The 18,808-nt window shown below is 48.1% G+C and overlaps 2 protein-coding genes across 3 annotated transcripts in view; both read right to left on the bottom strand.

Moving 5' to 3' along the window:
• Nucleotides 1-561: 561 nt before the first annotated feature.
• LOC149352215 (uncharacterized) lies at nt 562-7,513 on the bottom strand. Its single transcript, XM_089581386.1, has 2 exons — nt 7,255-7,513; nt 562-1,252 (listed from the first exon to the last, which is right to left on the bottom strand). Exons 1-2 carry the CDS (start codon nt 7,468-7,470, stop codon nt 983-985), a joined length of 486 nt encoding a protein of 161 aa, XP_089437512.1. The 5' UTR covers nt 7,471-7,513; the 3' UTR covers nt 562-982.
• A 9,289-nt stretch (nt 7,514-16,802) lies between these two features.
• LOC149352214 (uncharacterized) overlaps nt 16,803-18,808 on the bottom strand; it is a 49,693-nt gene continuing 47,687 nt past the window's right edge. For both annotated transcript variants that reach the window (XM_089581383.1, XM_089581380.1), the window contains one exon: nt 16,803-18,397. In XM_089581383.1, the coding sequence (XP_089437509.1) occupies nt 16,886-18,397 (1,512 nt within the window). In that variant the 3' untranslated portion in view covers nt 16,803-16,885. The remainder of the gene's footprint in view (nt 18,398-18,808) is intronic.

Below are 18,808 nucleotides of genomic sequence, written 5' to 3'. Positions count from 1 at the left end.
ATTAAGAAGTTTGCGGGGATATGGTGGCCGCAACTGGCAAAGGACAGGCTTAATTGGAGAGTCATGGGAGAGGCCTTTACCCTGCGGTGGGCGTAATCAGGCTGATGATGGGTGTGGTGATGATGATGATGATATGTATGTAGTGTACACGGGGCCTTATTCTATAAGGATCCATTTTCTATTTAGGATCTATTTGTTCTTCTGGCACTGGCCACTCTTTCTGCTTGGATGATGTAGCCGAGACTTTCAAGCGTCCGTGAAAACGACCGGACCATTGGCGCACTGGCGGCCGGGCCTCACCATTGGTTGCTTTTCACAGGCAGTGGTAATCCGGTTTTTCTGATGCTACTGTCACGCTGGCGTCACGCGAAGTGCAGTAGAAAGGGGATAATGGATCCTTATAGAATACGGCCTCTGGCCCCGGTTAAAGTCAGTGGCGCTTACATCCTGAGCAATAAGATACATATGTATTTTTAATTATGACGAGTGACGGCAGGAACAGTAAACACAACTTTGCAAACAATTGGTTGCAAGCATCCTTTATTAGAAAGCCATATCAATTCACACAGCGGTTACGCGGATGGGCGTTTTACAGCAGCGTAGCAAACAGTTATGAACTAGGTTAACAGCAATAAGTATGTATAGTTAGGTAGGAAAGCGTTACTCGGTAAATGCGGGATTTTACTAGCCCCCTCTTACGATTTTAGTAAACAGATAGCAAGCAATACCAAACGGTCAGGGTTAGAGAGAAGTACTTTTTAGTTGTTGTTTTTTTTACAATATACAGCTGGCTTCTATAATGGGGGTTTGTCGGAACGTCGGGTAAATTTACGCAATGCTACTTTTCTTCGAGCCTCTTCGTCGACGACTGCCCGGCAACATGTTTACATAGTGGAGCCCTTGCGAGGGGCACACATATGTTATTACATAGAAAATATGGGCGCCCTTTGAGAGTCACCACTTATTTTCAGTTCCCTTACAGTTAAGCTTGGTTGCCTGCATGCTGATGCACCGCTGCTTCACGTAGCGGGCGTCGGCGGGCGGTAATAGGAGCGGGCCGCAAGGGCGGCCTTGTGGGCGGCGGCTGCGCTGTCGGAAAGAGCCGGCGCAGTAGCTCGTGCAGGTTGAGTGTGTTGTTGAGTATTTGCTGCTGGAAGACGGTCTGCTGGGTGCTCGCGTCGCCGCTGCCCGAGAACGGCGAGAAGGGCGCGCCAGCTCTACCGCCGATCGCCAAGGGTGGGCCCAGAGCCAGCTGCTAGAAAGACAAAAGGAGTTTTTTTTTTTTAATTTTCGTTAGTACGGCAGTGGTTCAACCAAAAGATCGTAGATATTTCTTTTATTTTCTTACTCTGCGCACAGGAAAAAAAAGGGGGTTGGGGGAGGCAGCAAGAGAGCAACCATTACAACGAAGTACGCGAGCCATCGCAAAAGTCACATTCCACTTAACCCTCCTGGTCTGAGAGAAGGCACGTACATCTCCAACATCGGGCAGGGACAGCATGTATGAAATGTTGAGCGAATTGGTTTTGCATTATGGTTGAACCGCGCAATGGAACACGAACATATTCGAAGAGAAGAAAGGACGCAACACAGCGCTGTTGCGTTCGTCGTCTTCTGTGTCCATGTGCTTTTGCGCTGAACTCGCCCATCACATTAAAAGGGGTATAGACACTAAATTTTCGACTGCCTGTTTTCTTCTTTGCAATGATGCGTTGGACATTGGCGTTGGAACCAGTAAATAGTTCAGAACTGATTTTTTTTGTTTTCACACATGCTGTTTCGATTTCGGTTTCAAAAACCGAATGAAGGCTGTGACGTCAAAGTTTGGTATAGGTCACGTGAGGCATTAAAAATTGTCATGTCATCACTTCGTCGTTAATTCATGGAAATTCCAACCTGCATCAGGAGTCAGAATGACAAAGAATGAAGAGGAAGCGATTTTATCGTAGCTTTTTTTTTGTGTGCCACACGTGACCTGCACTAAACTTTGACATCACAGCCATCCTTCGGCTGTTGAAACCGAAATAGCATAAGAGAAAAAAAATCCAATTACAGATTAATGTAAACACTTGTGTAAGGGCCACGCAATCTTTTTTTCTAGATTTGGACGGGGTGCGGCGCTTACACGAAAACGGCATTCTTCAGCTAAGTTTTTCCTTACACAGTGGAGCCTATACGAGCTTTTTTTTCTTTCGAAGTGAGCCAAATCCAGAAACCGAAACTAAGTAAAATTATGCTGTGCATAGCTAGCAAATCAATACAGGGGCCCGTAACGTCTAGAAAACATGTATGGAAATCCTATTTCAAATAAAAAACTCGCCAGCTCTTGCTGATGAACGTAACAAAATGAGCCAAATCAACTCGTGAGAGCCTTCTTTGTCAGCTTGAGCCTCAGTCTGGACTGTTCTGACCGCGGTTTGTATTCCTTATCCAGCGCTACTTTACGGTTGACTGTATACGACGAAGAGATCGGCGGAAGATCTGAACACAGAATACAATAACGAAGGGATCATTAGCCCGTCGCAGGGAAAGCAAGGATGCGCCCCTTCTATTTTGAACTTTAAAGTGTTTAGTTTGGTTGGTTGGTGTTGTCTTCCTAAATTCACTATTACTACCGAAATAGCAGACGCAGAGAGGAAACCCCAGAACTAGCGGTCGCCCTGTCGTTTTGTGTCCTGTCTGCGGTCATGATGTAAAAAATAGCGCACAGGGAACACACGGGACGGAAAGTAAACGACGTTTATTGCGCGCGTCAGCAATAAACCTCAGTTGCGAGTTAGCGCTTGTCTGCGTCGTTTACTTTCCGTCCCGTGTGTTCCCTGTGCGCTATTTTTTACATCATGAACGTTATCCAACTTGCCCAACTTTCCGCTTTGCTGTCTGCGGTCTACTATTTCCCTATAGTCATGAATTTAGAATTCTACAGTGAAGCAGCCTAAATTCTAGACTCCATACATTCTACCAGTTTACTTTTCCGCTGCCGGAGTGGGAACATAAGAAAAGGAGGCTGTCACGTCAGTGCTTCTGACGGAACAATGCTATTCACAGTTACTTGTTTGGGTTGGTGAAGCACCACAGTGCCCATGATTGCACACAGTGAGTGTTCTAATTGTTTTTTCTTCTCAATTCACGGCATAATCATTTTAAGCATTATTTTCATAAACAGAGCTTCAATTAATACCGCAGAAATTAAGTTTTCGTAACAAAACATGGTCAGACCTAGAGTTTCAGTTCTAAAAAAGCCACTACCCAGAGTTTACATGCTTATATTGACCAAATTATTCGCATAATTGTTCTGTACATGGTGGTGCAAAGTTGCTCTAACTTACGTGTAAAGTATATCATATAACGGCTTGGATATCGCTACTGTTTATGCTTGTAAGAAACTTACGCATTTTTCTCAGTTACTGTTAAGGTGGATGTGGATCATTTCGAAAAACAAAATCCTAATATTTTGCTGCCCTGTTTGCGCGACGGTCCGTATTTAAAGATGATTTTGCTTGCGCCTGGGATACTCCACAGCCATCACGTGATGCTAGGTGGTACGATCAGCGGCAGGAACCGCTTGCAATTAACCAGGCTGGTAGAACACTTTACTGCTGAACATCACATCACCCCATGTTATACCGAATAACAATTAGGGAGGAGATAGCGATAGGACTTGGGACATTTCGCTGACAGTTCGAAATGGGCCTTGGCGTGAACTATCCGGCCGTCGGTTCGAGGCGGCTACCTTTTTGCCTGTTTTGCGCTCACTCCGCTGTCGACAACGTTGCCGAAATCAAGCGTACTTACTTTCATATTATTTTGAGGCTGGATTATCGTGCTCCCGGTAGTACCCGACGGAACGTACCACGCGAGGAAAATTATACACACAGTAAACGCAGTTTGTCTTTGCCGACTTTTACTGTTCAGTGTGAGTGAGTGAGCAATCGAGCGCGTGCGCGCGCATATCTGTGTGAATTAGCGTGTGAGCGCGCGCGTGGGTGTGTGAGAGAGAGAGAGTGAGCGAACGAGTGTGCGCGCATGTGTGTGTACGAGCGCGCGCGCGCGTGTCCCTGCGTGCAAGAGAGACGAGTGAGCGTGCGCGCGCGCGCGCGCGTGTGTTTGCGTGCGTGTGCGCGGGCGTGTGCGCGGGCGTGTGCGCGGGCGTGTGCGCGTGCGTGTGTGCGTGCTTGCGTGCGTGCGCGCGCGTGTGTGTGTGTGCGCGCGCGTGTGTGTCTGTGTGTGTGCGTGCGCGGCCGGGATCGGGAACCGACGGTGTAATCAAATTAAAAGACGCAATGGGAAGACGATCAGTGCAAAAGCGAAATGCAACACCAACACTGCTAACGCATATTTGTTGCATCGCATCGTATGATCGTCTGTGCATTTCTCTTTTTATATATAAATTTCCAGTTACCATGTTGGGCGGGGGTAGCCCTCACACAAGCACAACCCTTACTCGTGTGGGTATGGTATTCAGCGGTCGTATAGGCAAATGATACACGTGGTGATCCATGAGTACTAATGTCTTACGCATCATTACAAAGAAGAAAACAGGCAACCAAAATTTGGTGTCTGCTCCCTTAAGCCAATATTAATCAGAAAAAGAGCCGAAACCACAGAGAGAGAACAAAAAATGCTTATTTTTCCACGAAAAGTATACGGGGCTATGGTGAATCCAACACATCACGGCCCCGTCAAGCCACCGATCGAGGCCCCAGAGTGTGCAGTGCAACAGCGATCCGTACGTGAGAGTCGGGTGCGCGATGATGGGGAAGTTGAGCTGACAGTAGGTGGGTTAGTCGGGGCTGTACAGCGAGTGTTGTCAGAACAGGCTTTTACAATCAGGGTGAAGTTTACGGTTGGTATACAGGGTTGGTATACGGTTGGTATACAGAAATGTGAAGTTTACGGTTGGTATACAGGGTGGCGAAACGACTGTTTTTGCCGAACAGGACAAGCGTCCGCGCTTGCCTGGAGGAGTGAAGAAGGAAAAGAAGTAAATTTTGAGTGAACGGAGCGAAACATCGACGCCTCTTCAGGCGTTCGTAACTTTTCATGCCCGAACTTAATAGGAGAGTTGTAATAACAGAGCATTATGTTAGTTAACGAAAAGCGAACGCTTAAGCTTTGGTTCAAACGTTGCAGCCCGAAGATCATTTCATGTATCATATATTTTCATGATACATTTTCATGTATCATATATACTTTGCCCTTGATGCGCATAAAACTTCTCTTCAATTCAAGTTGATTAGACATCTGGGGTGGTATTCTGTGGATGCCGCCTTTTTAGACGTGTCTGTTTCGATCTGCGCCGATTGGCTCGAGCTCGTGGCTTCTAAGGCTCTAGCCAATCGACGCGGACCGAAGTAGACACGTCTAAAAAGGCAACATCCACAGAATACCACCCCTGAACGTCACGGTGTTCAATCTAAACTATAGCAAAGTTTTTCAAAAAGGATAGGCTGAATCTGCATTGTTAGCGGCTGCCTCGTATGCTGAGTAATATTCCCCATTTTTCCCCCTCAGTAATAAAGTTATTAGTTCGGATTAGATAGGGTAGCCAACCAGAACACCTTTCCGCTTAACACCCCTGCCGTCCCCTTCCTCCTTATCTCTCTCTATCTCTAGGATTAAATAAAATCTTAACCGTCAGAAAAATGCGAGAAGTTCCAAATATGAAATTATTAAACACGCCTGAAAAAGCTCAAATGGAGTCGTTTCTTAACAGCAGTCTCTCCGGGCACAGGGAAAAAAAAAACTCTCGAAACAATCCGCGCTGAAATAAAGACACTGGCAGCGTGCGCGCTTGTCTTTGAATAGAGTTTAAAGGTCCTGTCTGTTTCCTCCGCCGTGACCGGACTCGAGCGGCGGCGGCGGCGCGTGCTTTTGCCAGCGCCGCTCCAGTCCGGCTGTGCTACCTCTTCTAGCGCGGCTATGACTCTGCCTCCACATGTTGTGTATGACGACCGAAAACGCGGCACCAGCCGGGGACTCGAGCACGAGTCGCCAGCGAGCGCAGGCGGCCCGCGCACTACGTGCTCATGCGTCAGCACATTGAGAGGCGCGCTGGCCCGCGGCCTGGTCAGCGCGCCTCTCAATGTGCGGACGCATGAACACGTGATGCGCGGGCCGCGGGCGAACGGACCGTCGTGTGAATCGGCCTTATATGGGACCCTGGGGACAACTGCTTCCGGTTATTGCAGTTATTGTTCTCGGTAAAAAAATTGATTCCCCAGTATTTTCTGGTTAGCCGATGTCTGTTCGGCAGCAAAAGACGCATTTGTTGCCAAGAAAATTGGATTGAAAAATCTTCCCGCCAGTCGATTCAAATTCGTGACGTCCTTCCCGAAAAAAGTACAGGTAGCTACCGTTTTAAAGTGAATCACAGTGTAGCATAGCCTCCGTGATCCGAACAAAGAAATCGGGATCGACGCACGCATTGAAATGTGCGGGTGATGCATGGCGACTCCTGCATTTTTTTTTTTTGCTTTTTGTACCTCATAAAAACTCCGTTTCCGGTTAGAATGGCCCCTTCTTCATTAAAACGTGATGCCCTACCAATGGAGGCCAGCTTCAGTCGGCCCTGCACCATCCCTTTAAAAGCATGCCTATTCAGCGCTTGCATCGCTCACTGAGTACATGCTGCGGCAGTGTTGCCGTGTCGCGTCTTGAAGTTTGCGCAGCTGTATTCCCTATCGGTGCGCTAGCGGCTGCGATCTCGGACTCGAAAAAGAAGTTAGCCAGTAAAGGCGCAGCTGTGCTCAGCATGACCAGCAGCACACAGTATGTGGTATAGGAGCTCACTTTGTGAAGTGGGGCTCGCCCGGTGGTGCTGGAAAGTTAATGTACTTTCATTATACACTAGAGGAGACAGAAAGTCGCTCTCGGAACTCTGTTCGGTGACTGCAGCGGCATCTGTATGGTACCCCTGCTCGCACAAGTGTATAATTATCGCTTTATCTGTGCTGGGGCTAAGAATTTAAAACTGGGTCAGCTAACTCTCTTTAGGGCAAAGAAGCTAAGCTGACGCGTTAGGTATCAGATTAAATACCGTTAGCGCAGGTGTTCAGAATTTTACTAGCGGATCAGGCAAGACGCGTTCAACACAAAAATAGTGGGGGTGGGGGGCAGATAAGAACGCAGACTTGATCTGTTACTTGCACGTGTCGCTGTCCCGGGCTCCCAATTAGAAATCAGAAGGTCGTTCATGCAATTATTAAACGGACAACCGTGGCAGATATGCAAACTGAACAAGCTGCATACAACCTTCGTCGCACTCTGCTGGCTGATGAACGCTTCCAGATCCCGAAGTGACCTCTGGTATCCGTCTAGGGCGGCGCGCGAAAGGTCGGCCTGCGGGCGAAGGTATCGCAGCCAGTCGTCTTCAGCCGCGGGTCTGGGCGCCGGATCCTGGGCTCGCGTCCAAGTCCATGGCACTGTGGCCAGAATGGCCAGAGTGACGAGGCGGTGTGCGAAGTTCATGCCTTTCTGCGCGCGCTGAATGTGGCGAGCGCGTCGCCCTCTGTTCCAGTCTTGCACACGCGCCCAGCGCACCATGGAGGCCACTTTTATAGTGCTCTCTCCCAAGATCGCTCTTGCATCTACGGAGAGGGTTCCTGACGAAAGGTTGCGCCACTTATCACTATCCGAAACCATGAAGACCGTTTCATTTGTTTTCTTTTTTCCTCGTCTTCCCAGAGACCAACGGCCTCGTGTCAAGCGGAACGTCGGTAGAAGTAAGTGGCTTGCCCGTTCTTCGTAAGGGGTCCCCGCTGTTGTCGACATTTCCCCCACTGAGCCGTAAAAGCAAATGATCATTTCCCCTTTGCTTTGTTCTATGTTCAAGCCGCACTTTCACAGTCGGTGTATATACGCCCCTTCAGCAGAAGTAAATCGGCTCTATGGTGGCTCTGTACTGTGGCATTCAGCTGCGTGATAATGTCGATTGGCCAACGTATATTCAACCTCCGATGCACGAACCATGTTGGCTTCCGCTGCGCAGGAAGCAGCAAAGTGCAAGTGGCAGCTGTCAGCATCTCGTTCATGCCCGACTCATTTTCAACACGACTCTTTTCTGGTGCCTCGAACACGGTGTAGTACCAGTGTGGCACTAGTACTAGTGAGTGAGTGAGTGCGTGAGTGAGTGAGTGAGAGTGAGTGAGTGAGTGAGTGAGTGAGTGAGTGAGTGAGTGAGTGAGTGAGTGAGTGAGTGAGTGAGTGAGTGAGTGAGTGAGTGAGTGAGTGAGTGAGTGAGTGAGTGAGTGAGTGAGTGAGTGAGTGAGAGAGTGAGTGAGTGTTTATATGTAGTAGCATATTTTTTTTCGTTATGAACGCATTATCTCCTCGGTCCCAGCCAGGGGTTTCGTCAGGAACTGAAATTAGGAGGGGAGGGGCTATTTTTTTTTGGGGGGGGGGGGGGGTTGGGGGGTGGGGGAGTGTTCAGGGTAGAGGAGAAGCGGTAGTCATTTTTACTTTTTATTTGTGTCACTGATGTGTCGCGCAGTATTAGTAACGTTTGACTCCAACGTTTATGACAAAGGTGACCAAAATTTCCCGTCATGTGTAAAAAAAAATCGTTACGAATTAAGGGGTGCCATCTGAAAAAGAAAATGGTGTGTGGGAAAATCACTTGTCCCATCGGATAAACGTGCACGCCCCACATCAGCTGTTTATTCTTGACTTGCCACTATTGCTCGATCGCTTGCAGCCGTGCCCGCTCAGACCAGCCAGCTCTTGCAAGGACACGGCCTTATTGGCGAAGTTTTTCTGTCAAAAAACGCGTACAAAAGCAAGAGCGCGGCTCGTTGAAACGTGAATGCGATGGCCTCATTTTGCCTAGCACATCCCCAGTTCTCCGGTGCCGCGTTTAGCTGGCGCTTGAGTGGGCATGGGCAGCGAAGCGAGGGGCCGTGTTCGCAACGTCTCCGCGCTCTTGCGACGGGCAACCGGATGTGGGAAGGACAAACCACAGTTTCCGCCATTGCTAATGCTGCACCGGGGTTACGATGAAAGGCATGAAAGGCTTTGCCGTTGGCTCCAATCCTGCTTTTCCCCAAGTGAGAGCGTTTGACAAAGCAACAGCACTCATAATATTAGTAGATGTTTGTCTTCTTAGGATGCTGCTATATTTGTGTTGTAGTGTAGGACACGGGGACGACGGATGGAAAGAGGGAAAGGTGTACAAACGCTTCCTTGTTTGTTTCTTCCCCCTTTGCGTTCATTTTCGCCTTGTCTGCGCTGCAAAATCCATTAGAGTGCAGGTTTCCTTTCCACAGCTATGGTGGTAAGCTCGCGCGTAAGCTCTGGTGGTACCCTATACAGTCGTGCCTCGATAATCCATATGGACACTTGGTCCTCGAACAAAATTGTCCATAAAGCGAGTCGTCCGTAATAAAGAATCGCGATAGGAAAACAGGTTCAGAAAAAAAAACGTTATTATTAAGGTTTGCTTCTTTGCATAGTGGTGGCAAATATGCTTTAAATACACATCATTTTGGGGTGTACAAGCCCATTATCCTGGTCGCCATTATTATTGAAATAATGTGATGCACCTTGACGCGCCTAGTGGCCTATGATGCGCTTGATGGCGTCTCATGGTTAAATAACCTGACTCCTACTGCGACTGCTAAAATCCCACTAAAACTGCGGCTGTCTACGTGGCATACGCTGCAGAGAGTTTCTTCACAGGCTTCATGCAGTTCGGATAATGGTTATAGGCGCGTCGACTGGACAACATTGCACCGTAAAGCATGAAACAGAAAAGCATGAACAGAAGGCACTTTTTCACAGCATTTTCATGGTGTCCTGCACTCAAAGTGCAGGAAATGAAACATCTTGTTGGGGCAGTAGAGGCCTTGTTCTTATCACCTTTCATATTAACGAGACAAAAATACATGGGCCCCAATAGGCTCTGCGCATTTCCTCTTGTCCATTGTCCAGACAGCGAGTTTCCATATTAAAGAAGCGTAAATAAATCGAAAAAGTTTAGTCTTCATGCAAGGAGGAGGAACAAACTTTTATTTGACATAAGACAAAGAGGGCAGGGGTTAGGGATAAAGTTTAGACAGCGCGTGGGACCTCTCGACGGCGCTAGGGGACTTGAAGTTCATGCTTCTCGGCGGCCTCCAGGGACCTACCCACCATCCGGAGTTGTGCCTCAGGGTCAGGGCTCAGCAACGCAGTCTCCCACTGACTGGTTTGATATCAGAGGCTTAGAGGGGTTGGTCCTCTGGGCACTCGAATAGGATGTGGTTAAGGTTTGCTTTAGAGTTATTGCAGAGATTGCAGCAAGAATTGTATTCCATGGCGGGGTACATCAGGGAGTAGACATAAGGATTTGGGAATGCACACGTTTGAAGTTGTCGCCAGGCAACCTGTTCTGCCTTGGAGAGGTATTTGTATGGGGGTGAGCATTTGAGTCGATCATTTCGATAGTGGAGGGCGAGTGTTCATGGTAGGTTACCAGCCGCTTCCTCCTGAGGGACACTGGTTGCTCTGTGCCCGGTTTACGAATCTTCGGGCACATTCATGAGCTGCCGTGTTCCCTGGGTGGGAGGTATGTGCTGGTACCCATATTACCTGGAACCGTTCTGCTGATAGTTTGGCTCTCGCCCGGATGGAGAGAGCTGGGGCATGAAGCCTCCTCTTAGCGAAGTTCCTGATTGCTGCCTTCGAATCACTGAGAATGTATCCTGTCTTGGTGCCGACTATGGTGAGTGCTATATGGCCGCCTCCTCAGCCTCTATCGATAGTCGGGTGTTGAGGGAGGTAGCAGTCACCAGGGGTTGTCTGTGGTTGTCTACGACCGCGGACTGCCCATAATTCGAGGCGTCCATATTAACGGGGGTCGTACTATCAAGGCACGATGTAGTAGGAAATTACCTCACCTCGCTCGTTTTCTCTGAGCAGTACTCCACCAGTTAGTTATCCGATGTACTCCTGTTAGTCTTTCTCTTGTTTTTCTTTCGGGTGACGTTACTGACTCATTTTATTCGTAATGCGAGTTACATTTGTGGCAAGCATCGCAGCGCTAAAGTCGTTTACTTTGTCCTCTTCTGTTCTGTCCTGTTCCATGCCAGTAACCTGGTAAATTCTAACTCCATCGCTGTTCTTGGCTAGAATTTGCTGCTGAATGCGAGTGCACTCACAGTTATACAGAGCAGATCACTAATAACCTAATACCTTTGCGCTGTCAGCAAAGACTGCATCAACTTTTCGTTCAGGAGTGAGCATAATAGCGTGCACTCCAGAAAAAGATGAACAATGAAAGTTCGCGGTGGCGGATTTAATGGTAGTACGAAAGATAGAGGGGGGGAGGCAACCCCCCTTAGTTTACCCTCACAAGGAAGAAGTTTTCTCCCGTACACCCCTCCGCCTTTCTTTCTTTTCGAAGGAAGCTCAAAAAAAGCATTGGCGCAGACAGGACAGCCCCTTAAAAGATTTGCCCTTAAATCGGCCCCTGGAAGTTCGACGACCGCACTCTTTCGCCTCGCCACCTGTCTGAATTGCAGCATTTGTTAACTGTCAGATAACCAACTTTTACTCATTCATAATCAAAACTGCGCGAACAAAAACAAGGACACGAACAAGAAAACAGAAACACACACACAGCATATACTGCGCTTGTGTGTGTTGTCTGTTTTCTTGCTCGTGTCCTTGTTTTTGTTCGCGCAGTTTTGATTATGAATGAGTAAAACCAACTAGCCCGCCAGAAGATACTTTTCAACTTTTACTCATGTCCAACATTCTTGGACAAAAAAGTTTAAATATTGGAAAATTTAAGGTACTGTTATGGAAATATTGAAGGTAATGGAGCGTTCTTCCGATGTGTATCAAAATCTTCCTTTTAAAATTTTCCATCGCTCCCATCGAACAGTTAGGACTGCCATGGAAAACCGATGGAGAACGCTTTTAACGACAGCAAAAACGCTAATAGCAAAAATAAAATGCGAGCCTGCCGACGGGAGATCTCCAGATATATTGATAGTTATAGTGAAATATTACAATACATAAAAATTGAGTTCATAAACTTTTTCCCATTGAAAAATCTTGTTGTGTAGAATTGTTGGGTGTGTTGTGTAAACAGGCAGAGAGCGCTGCCATAGCTTGACTGAGCGCTCGTCAGTCAGTATAGTAATAACGCACTGCTAGCTCTAATAAAAATTTCCACATTATAGCCATGTAAGAAAATTATAAATATCCCGCTCGTCGTTTTCTATGTGGCAAGCGCGATTTGCACGTTCACGTATACGAGTTGTAAAATAGCATTTTTTTGCAAAAAAAAAAAGGTGAAGAAACAACGGATGAATTGGCCGAGGCAAAGAGTACATAGAAGCTCGGACTTACCGTAATCGCCACAAAAGGTGATAACATGGAAATTCCTGTTGCGGCCTCACCACTATGCGCATAGAGCAACGTGCCCAGCATTAAACCAGCAACAGCTTCTCTTTTCCTGCGAACTGTGTTCACAGACCAGCAGACAATTGACGTGTCGAATGAACTTTCACTTCAGTCCCGTTCTCTGCGCTTCAGAGAGGACACCTACGGGTTTCTTCCGACTAAGACCAGGTGTGCAAACTTTAATGCCGCGGCAATCTTTGAAATATCTCCGTACATCTCCAGATGCAACCTAAACGGGCTTTGTCCCAGAAATCGAAAGTAGCGTGTACTATATACATACAGGGTCTGTTCTGAAAGTAGTAGGACTGGTTTTTTCCTGGGCGAACGGGCGGACGAGAGGCGGTCTGCGTGCAGGATCGTTGAAGGGGGATATTGGGAATGCTGGGGAAAATCGGCAGTCGGCTCTCGGCCGTTGAAGAGAGGGGGTCGCTTGTACTGTGAACCCGTGTGGAAACGTCTCGTCACGCAGAATCGTCGAGCGTTTACTGGATCAGCGATACGCGATCAAATTTTGAGTAAATCTTGGTAAAACGGGCAAAGAGACTCACAACATAATTAAGGAGGCCTACGGTGACGCTTCCATGGGTAGATCAGGTGTTTTTTGAGTGGCACAAGCTTTACCGAGAAGGTAAGAAAAGAGTGGAGGAAGACGACCGCTCCAGACGCCCTTCGACCAGGAAGACCAACAAAAATGTGTAGCGAGTGAAACATTTACTTAACAGTGATCGTAGAATGAGTATCAGAATGATTCCTGATGACTTGAGCATTCCTCAAACCCAAGTTTTTGAGATCGTGAAAGAAAACTTATCGATGAGGAAAGCGTGCGCTAAGTTGGTGCCGGGAGTGTTGTCAGAGGAGGAAAAGGCCAACCGGTAGGATCTTATTATCCTACCGGATTTTAACCGGATGCTTAAAATCCTAATGCAAGACTTTGCCCCGTACCTCTTGCAGATTGTGAACGGGTCTTTGGAAAAAGCCTGGATTCCACAAAATTGAAAAACAGCGAAAATTATTTTACTGCTGAAAGAGCAGGGGAAGGGTTTTGATCTCGACAATATTCGGCCGATTGCTCTTACATCAAATTTGGTTAAGCTTGTAGAGCGGGTAGTCTTCAGCCGCCTCACGAGTCATATTCTGAGTCTTCAAGGTTTTATCGAGGCTCAGATTGGCTTCCGCCGGGGGTGTTCGATTTGGACCGCGCACATAGACTTGGAGAGCCGTATTAAGGTTGCTGTGAGGCAAAATGAGGTATCAGCTCTGGTTACTTTAGATATTGCAAAGGCTTACGACAGCGTTGAACACAGCATTTTGCTTCATAAACTGGCTAATGTACAACCTCCTTTGTACCTCTTTGCGTGGATAGGAGAGTTCTTAAAGAATAGAGCGTTCTTTTGTTCTAAGGGTACGTTAACTTCTACAACATACGCCCAGTCTAGAGGTGTCCCACAAGGCTCCGTTCTTTCACCGTTATTGTTTAACATACTAATGCGTGATATCCCTATTCACCCAGCCGTCAAAGTTTATGTGTATGCGGATGATATTGCTTTTTTCGCTTCTGCCAAAGACGTTCATATCCTGTACCAATTACTGCAAGAGTATTTAAATGCTCTGGAAGTTTGGCTAGACAGCATAAAGTTAACTTTAAATGTGAACAAGTGTGCCGTCCTTGTTTTCCCACAAGCAACCCCTCTTTACATCTCTCTGTCGTATCACTCTATCCTCATCCCGCAAGTTGATTCAACAAAATACTTGGGTGTAATATATGACCCGCATTTAGACTGGCGGCCACACATTAGAAGCATTGCGCTTAAGGGTGAGCGTGCCCTCGGCCGGTTGGTGAGGATCAGCAACAAAAAATTCGGTATGCGACGAGACACTCTACTACTTCTTTATAAGACCTATGTACGGCCAATCCTTGAATTCGGCTTCGTTCTCTTTTCTGGGTGCCCAAAGTACAAGCGTGAACCCCTGTTTGTTATGGAGCGACGCGCTCTGCGCCTTTGCTTAGGTCTGCCTAAATCAGTTGCTAATGCTGTGTTGTACTTGGAGGCGGGAATACCTGATCTCAATTCCCGGTTTGAGCTTATCACTGTGCGGACATTTTTAAGGTCTTTGGAGCCTGTTCCTGGATTGGCTAACCCTATATTTACAACGAACCCAACTCTCTTCTTTGGTGCTCCCTGGCCTCGGTATAAGCTCCCTCAGGTGGTGTTCACTAACTCCCTGCTGTCAAATATTTCTGTATCAATGAGATCTTTAGTACTAGTCAACCACAGTTGGGCTGACACGGCAGTCTTCTTTGACAACACCCTCCCAAGGAATGCTAAGAACCTGCCCGCCAATATGTTAAATGGGCTCATAGAGGAGTACCTAGACAATTTTCCTAACCATACTGCCGTCTATACAGATGCCTCCCAGCAAAATGAAAAGGCCGCTATTGGTATTTACTCAAGGGCTCTTGATTGGAGCTACTCATTTCGGGCCCCTGACTATACCTCTAATTTTGTAGCTGAGTTTCTGGCCATTGAGTTGTCCTAAATAAGGATTCCCTGCAGTATCACTCGGGTTATTATACTCTCAGACAACCTTTCTGTTTTGACAGCGCTCGAAACCTCGAGTGATACTCCTATGAGCCGTTCCCTTCAATTTTTTATTCCTCCACATGTTTCAGAAGTTCGCTTTCACTGGGTCCCTGGGCACTGTGGCATTGTTTCTAATGAGAGGGCTGATTTTTTAGCAAAGTCTGCCCTTGATGGTCCCATTGTCCCTTTCGTCCCTAATACTGTTTACTTGACTCCAGTACGCTTTCAGCGATTCCAGCGTTTCCACACCTTGAGCCATGAGCCTCTCCTCGCTGCAGCGGATTTTCAACACCTGGCATTTCCTTGGAGTGTGCGCATGTGCAGTTCGAGGCAATGTGAGGTGTCCATGACCCTTTTGCGCTGCAGGATACCGCGGCTAAATCTTTATTTATGCCGATCGGGGCTTTCGATATCCAGCCTTTGTAAGTCTTGTGGCGAAATTGAGTCTATAGAACATTTTTTCATCTCCTGCCGGCGGCTCGCTGCTCTCCGTAGAATTTACTTGGAGATCCCCCTCGCTCGGCTTGGGCTTCCTCTATCTATTCCGATTCTCTTATCCTTCGGGACAAGCGCCAAGGGATATGCCCTGAAACCAGTGTTCGATTCTATTCACGATTATATAATTTCATCTGGTAGATTCCTCTGCTAGAATGTGAATTCACAACTTTTCTTTCTCCGTATTTTTTGTTTTGTACAAATTCTAGCTCTGCGTCCCAAAATTTTAGATTTAAATATACTCCATTCCCTGTACATGAGCGCGTTTGTATCCGCTATGCACCCTGGCCAATCCCCCGCCGTGGGTATGTGCCATTCAGCCCGAGGACATCATCATCATCATCTTATTCATCATGTGAATGAGGGCCCCGATTTTTTGCCCAGCACAAGGCGACAACGCTGCCTCAGCCCCCCTACAGCCTCAACTTGGCCCCGCCAGAGTTTTTTCTGTTCCCGAGAATAAAATCGACGCTCGAGGGGAAACATCACGGATCGGTAGAGGTGGTTCAACAGGTCATGACGAGGGAGCTAAACAGCATTCCGGTCCAGGCGTTCCTGGAGGCGTACGAAAACTGTAAAACTCATTGGCAGCAGCGTGTAGGTGCGGAAGGGTGCTACCTTGAAAAATTGTAATCGTTTGTACTATTCTCTTGAATAAATTTTGTTTAAAAAAATGAGTCCTACTACTTTCAGAACAGACCATGTATATACCTCCTTCCTAGAGCCGTTCCAATCGCGCTATATTCGTCTGAAGCCCCTAGATCAGCAAAGCTGATCAAAGCTGTTTGCTTGGTAAATGGGGGCAAGGCCCATTTACCAAGCAATTCGCCATAAAGAAGCCGAGCACTATGCCACAGGAAAGCTTGTACCCATTGTATCACCGATGGGTACCCGGCGGCACTGGGGATCGAACTCCCCACCTCCCGCATGAGAGGCGCATGGTGAACAACCACTAGGCCACAGCTATAGGCCGTTATATTCCGCATGCCAAACCCTACCTCCTTATAACTTTATACTGGTGGCTCATTGGTCAGATTAAAAAAGAGAGAGAAAAAGATCGTGCTAGAGCGTTCTGTTCCATTGGCAAAGAATGCTATTGAGAATACTGCTAAGCCTGTCGAGGTATGCTTTCCTCCCACGCCACGACGAAATGCGTTCGTTCTCCCACCGAGGGAGAACATGTTGTCATCAATAAAAAGAGCGATTCGAAAAAAGCTGTTACTTTCTCTGAACTGGGTAGCAGTTCTTAGTGTGTGTTGCCAAGCCAGGCACAACGTCGTTTCCGCTGAAAACATAAAACTGTATATAGGCCAATTGCAGTAGAACGATACATCTAAATGCATTTCAATGCAAAATGTATTCAAATTTTTTTTAAAAAAAAGCACTACACCTAACATCTCGCCGCTGCATCCCATTGTCAGTCATGCTTTCTCAGACCCAGCTGAGTTCTCTCCACACTCGTGAAGCCCATCTTCTAAGTATGAAATGATGAAGCCTGTGCAAGTTGATGAGGGCGTGTGGGCCAGAACATCGATGGCAAAACTTCTCGATTGCGACGAGCTCTGGTAGAAGACTGCCCGCCTTCCATCGCAGGAGTACGTGCTGTACTTGTTCACAGAGGTCTTCCAAGAAGCATTCCACAGGTGGCACAGCTTAGTGGCTGTCAGGAAGGAGGAAGCCACTTCACGAGCTACCCTCTGCGATTTCAATGGATCGCAGCGCTCACCGAGTGTCAGAGATACGGCCGCCGGCGGAGCGAGAAGGTAACAAGCGAAACTGTCGCTTTTCGAGTCTGTCTCGTTCACCGTGGTCTCTTTCACCGTGGTCTCTTTCACCGTGGTCTCGTTCGAGGAGCGACCGAGGGCTTCCTGCGGTACTGGCCACCTGACGGCGGCAGCAGTCTTCCAGAAAACTGAAAAATCTGGGTAGAACAGCACGCTGTGTTGGGCTTTGAGAATCGTCTTCAGCTGAGTTATGAAGCGATCGGGATCCGAGAGCCACTGCGGCAGGAAGAAGCCGAAGCTGTAGTTATTCTTCTGAAACCGTGCGGCCACATCTACAGCCAGGCCTACGACAAAGTCGTAGAAGCCGCGTGCTGAGCTTTCCCGCCATGGTGCCAATAGACGTACGCCGTCGAACTTGCTTGCTTTCACGGCATGGATCAGAGCTCGTGCGAACTTGGCTCTGTCCTTGCGAGTGGCCAGGCGCCGCCAGGCCGCGTCGTCCGCCAGCACCCCAAGGAGTTCGCTCGCCGCCCGGCGGCCTTCCGACTTGGGGCGTGCTTGTGGGGCGTTCCCTGCAACGTCTCGCACTCGGTTGTTGTTTTGCAGTTTCAGATCCTTAGCAAGTGAGTAGCAGCAGTGAACAATGGCGTCACACTGACGGCAGCGCGACCATTCTCGGAGGCTGCTGTTCTCAATGCAGTCCATTTCTTCCAGATGCGGTGGTTCACCCGATACGAGACAGATGTGGTTCAAAGTTTCCGTACCACGGGAGACGTTGAGCTCGGAAGCAGCGTCTAGGTACAGACTCCCGGTCGTGGTGACAGGATCGTCGATAAGATCGCCCATGAGGCGGTCTTCAGCTCGGGCTGTGTACCGAGAGGTAGCGGGTGACGACGACGTCGGCCTTCGGGAGAATGGTTGGAACATCGGGCCCGGCCGGGTAACTAGTTCCCCCTCGAACGTCGAGCTGCCAGGGGTGCGGCGTGCAGTTTCGTCCGTGGAGCCCTCTAGCCAGAACAGAACAGCGACGGCCACCACCACCAGAAGAGAGACTGCGACGCACAGGACACGGCGCAACCAGCTCACGACCAACCGCCTCTTCCTGGTTGGGTCTCTCACTTCGGCAGATCCAGTCTTCGTATCCAAATCCTGCACCTCCAGGGCGCTCCATGAGATCCGGCGTCCCCTGCTAGGACGTTTGCGCTGACCCTGCGTCCGTGTTCGCACGCACTGGTTAGAAAACTAAACGGAACATCAACATCATGTATACGTGAAGAGAAGACCATCATGGCGAGAAAACTGAAGGGGCCGAGAAGCTCTATGAAAAGTTAAAAGCGCGAAATACAGGTTACTGGGATCTCAGAGCAGTCCGTGACTGTCAATAAAAGCGCAAGAATAGGCGTAGCAAACCGCCTTCATCCAACTTTAGTAGGTTAAATGGAAAATGTGACCTATAAAAATAAATCCAGAAACAATACGGGCTCCATACACGGGGCATTTTATATTCATAACTGGATACCACACTTCATGTCTCAGAAGAACGAAATTTATGTGCTGACTTCTTGAAATATCGTACATCGGATCTACGTTCTGCAGTACTAATAATGGGGCAGTATAATT

The sequence above is a fragment of the Amblyomma mixtum genome, chromosome 3, assembly GCF_055824585.1.
Source record: "Amblyomma mixtum isolate Tamu chromosome 3, ASM5582458v1, whole genome shotgun sequence".
Taxonomy (NCBI): Eukaryota; Metazoa; Arthropoda; class Arachnida; order Ixodida; family Ixodidae; genus Amblyomma; species Amblyomma mixtum.
The sequence above is the reverse complement of the archived record's forward strand: the minus strand, read 5'-3'. Positions and strand labels throughout refer to the sequence as shown.

Excerpts from the sequence above, each read along its gene's own strand:
- LOC149352215 (XM_089581386.1), bottom strand. The coding sequence starts at position 7,470 with ATGAACTTCGCACACCGCCTCGTCACTCTGGCCATTCTGGCCACAGTG. Across the intron at positions 1,253-7,254 it reads GCCAGCAGAGTGCGACGAAG|CTGGCTCTGGGCCCACCCTT; the intron begins GTTGTATGCAGC and ends TCTTTCTAGCAG.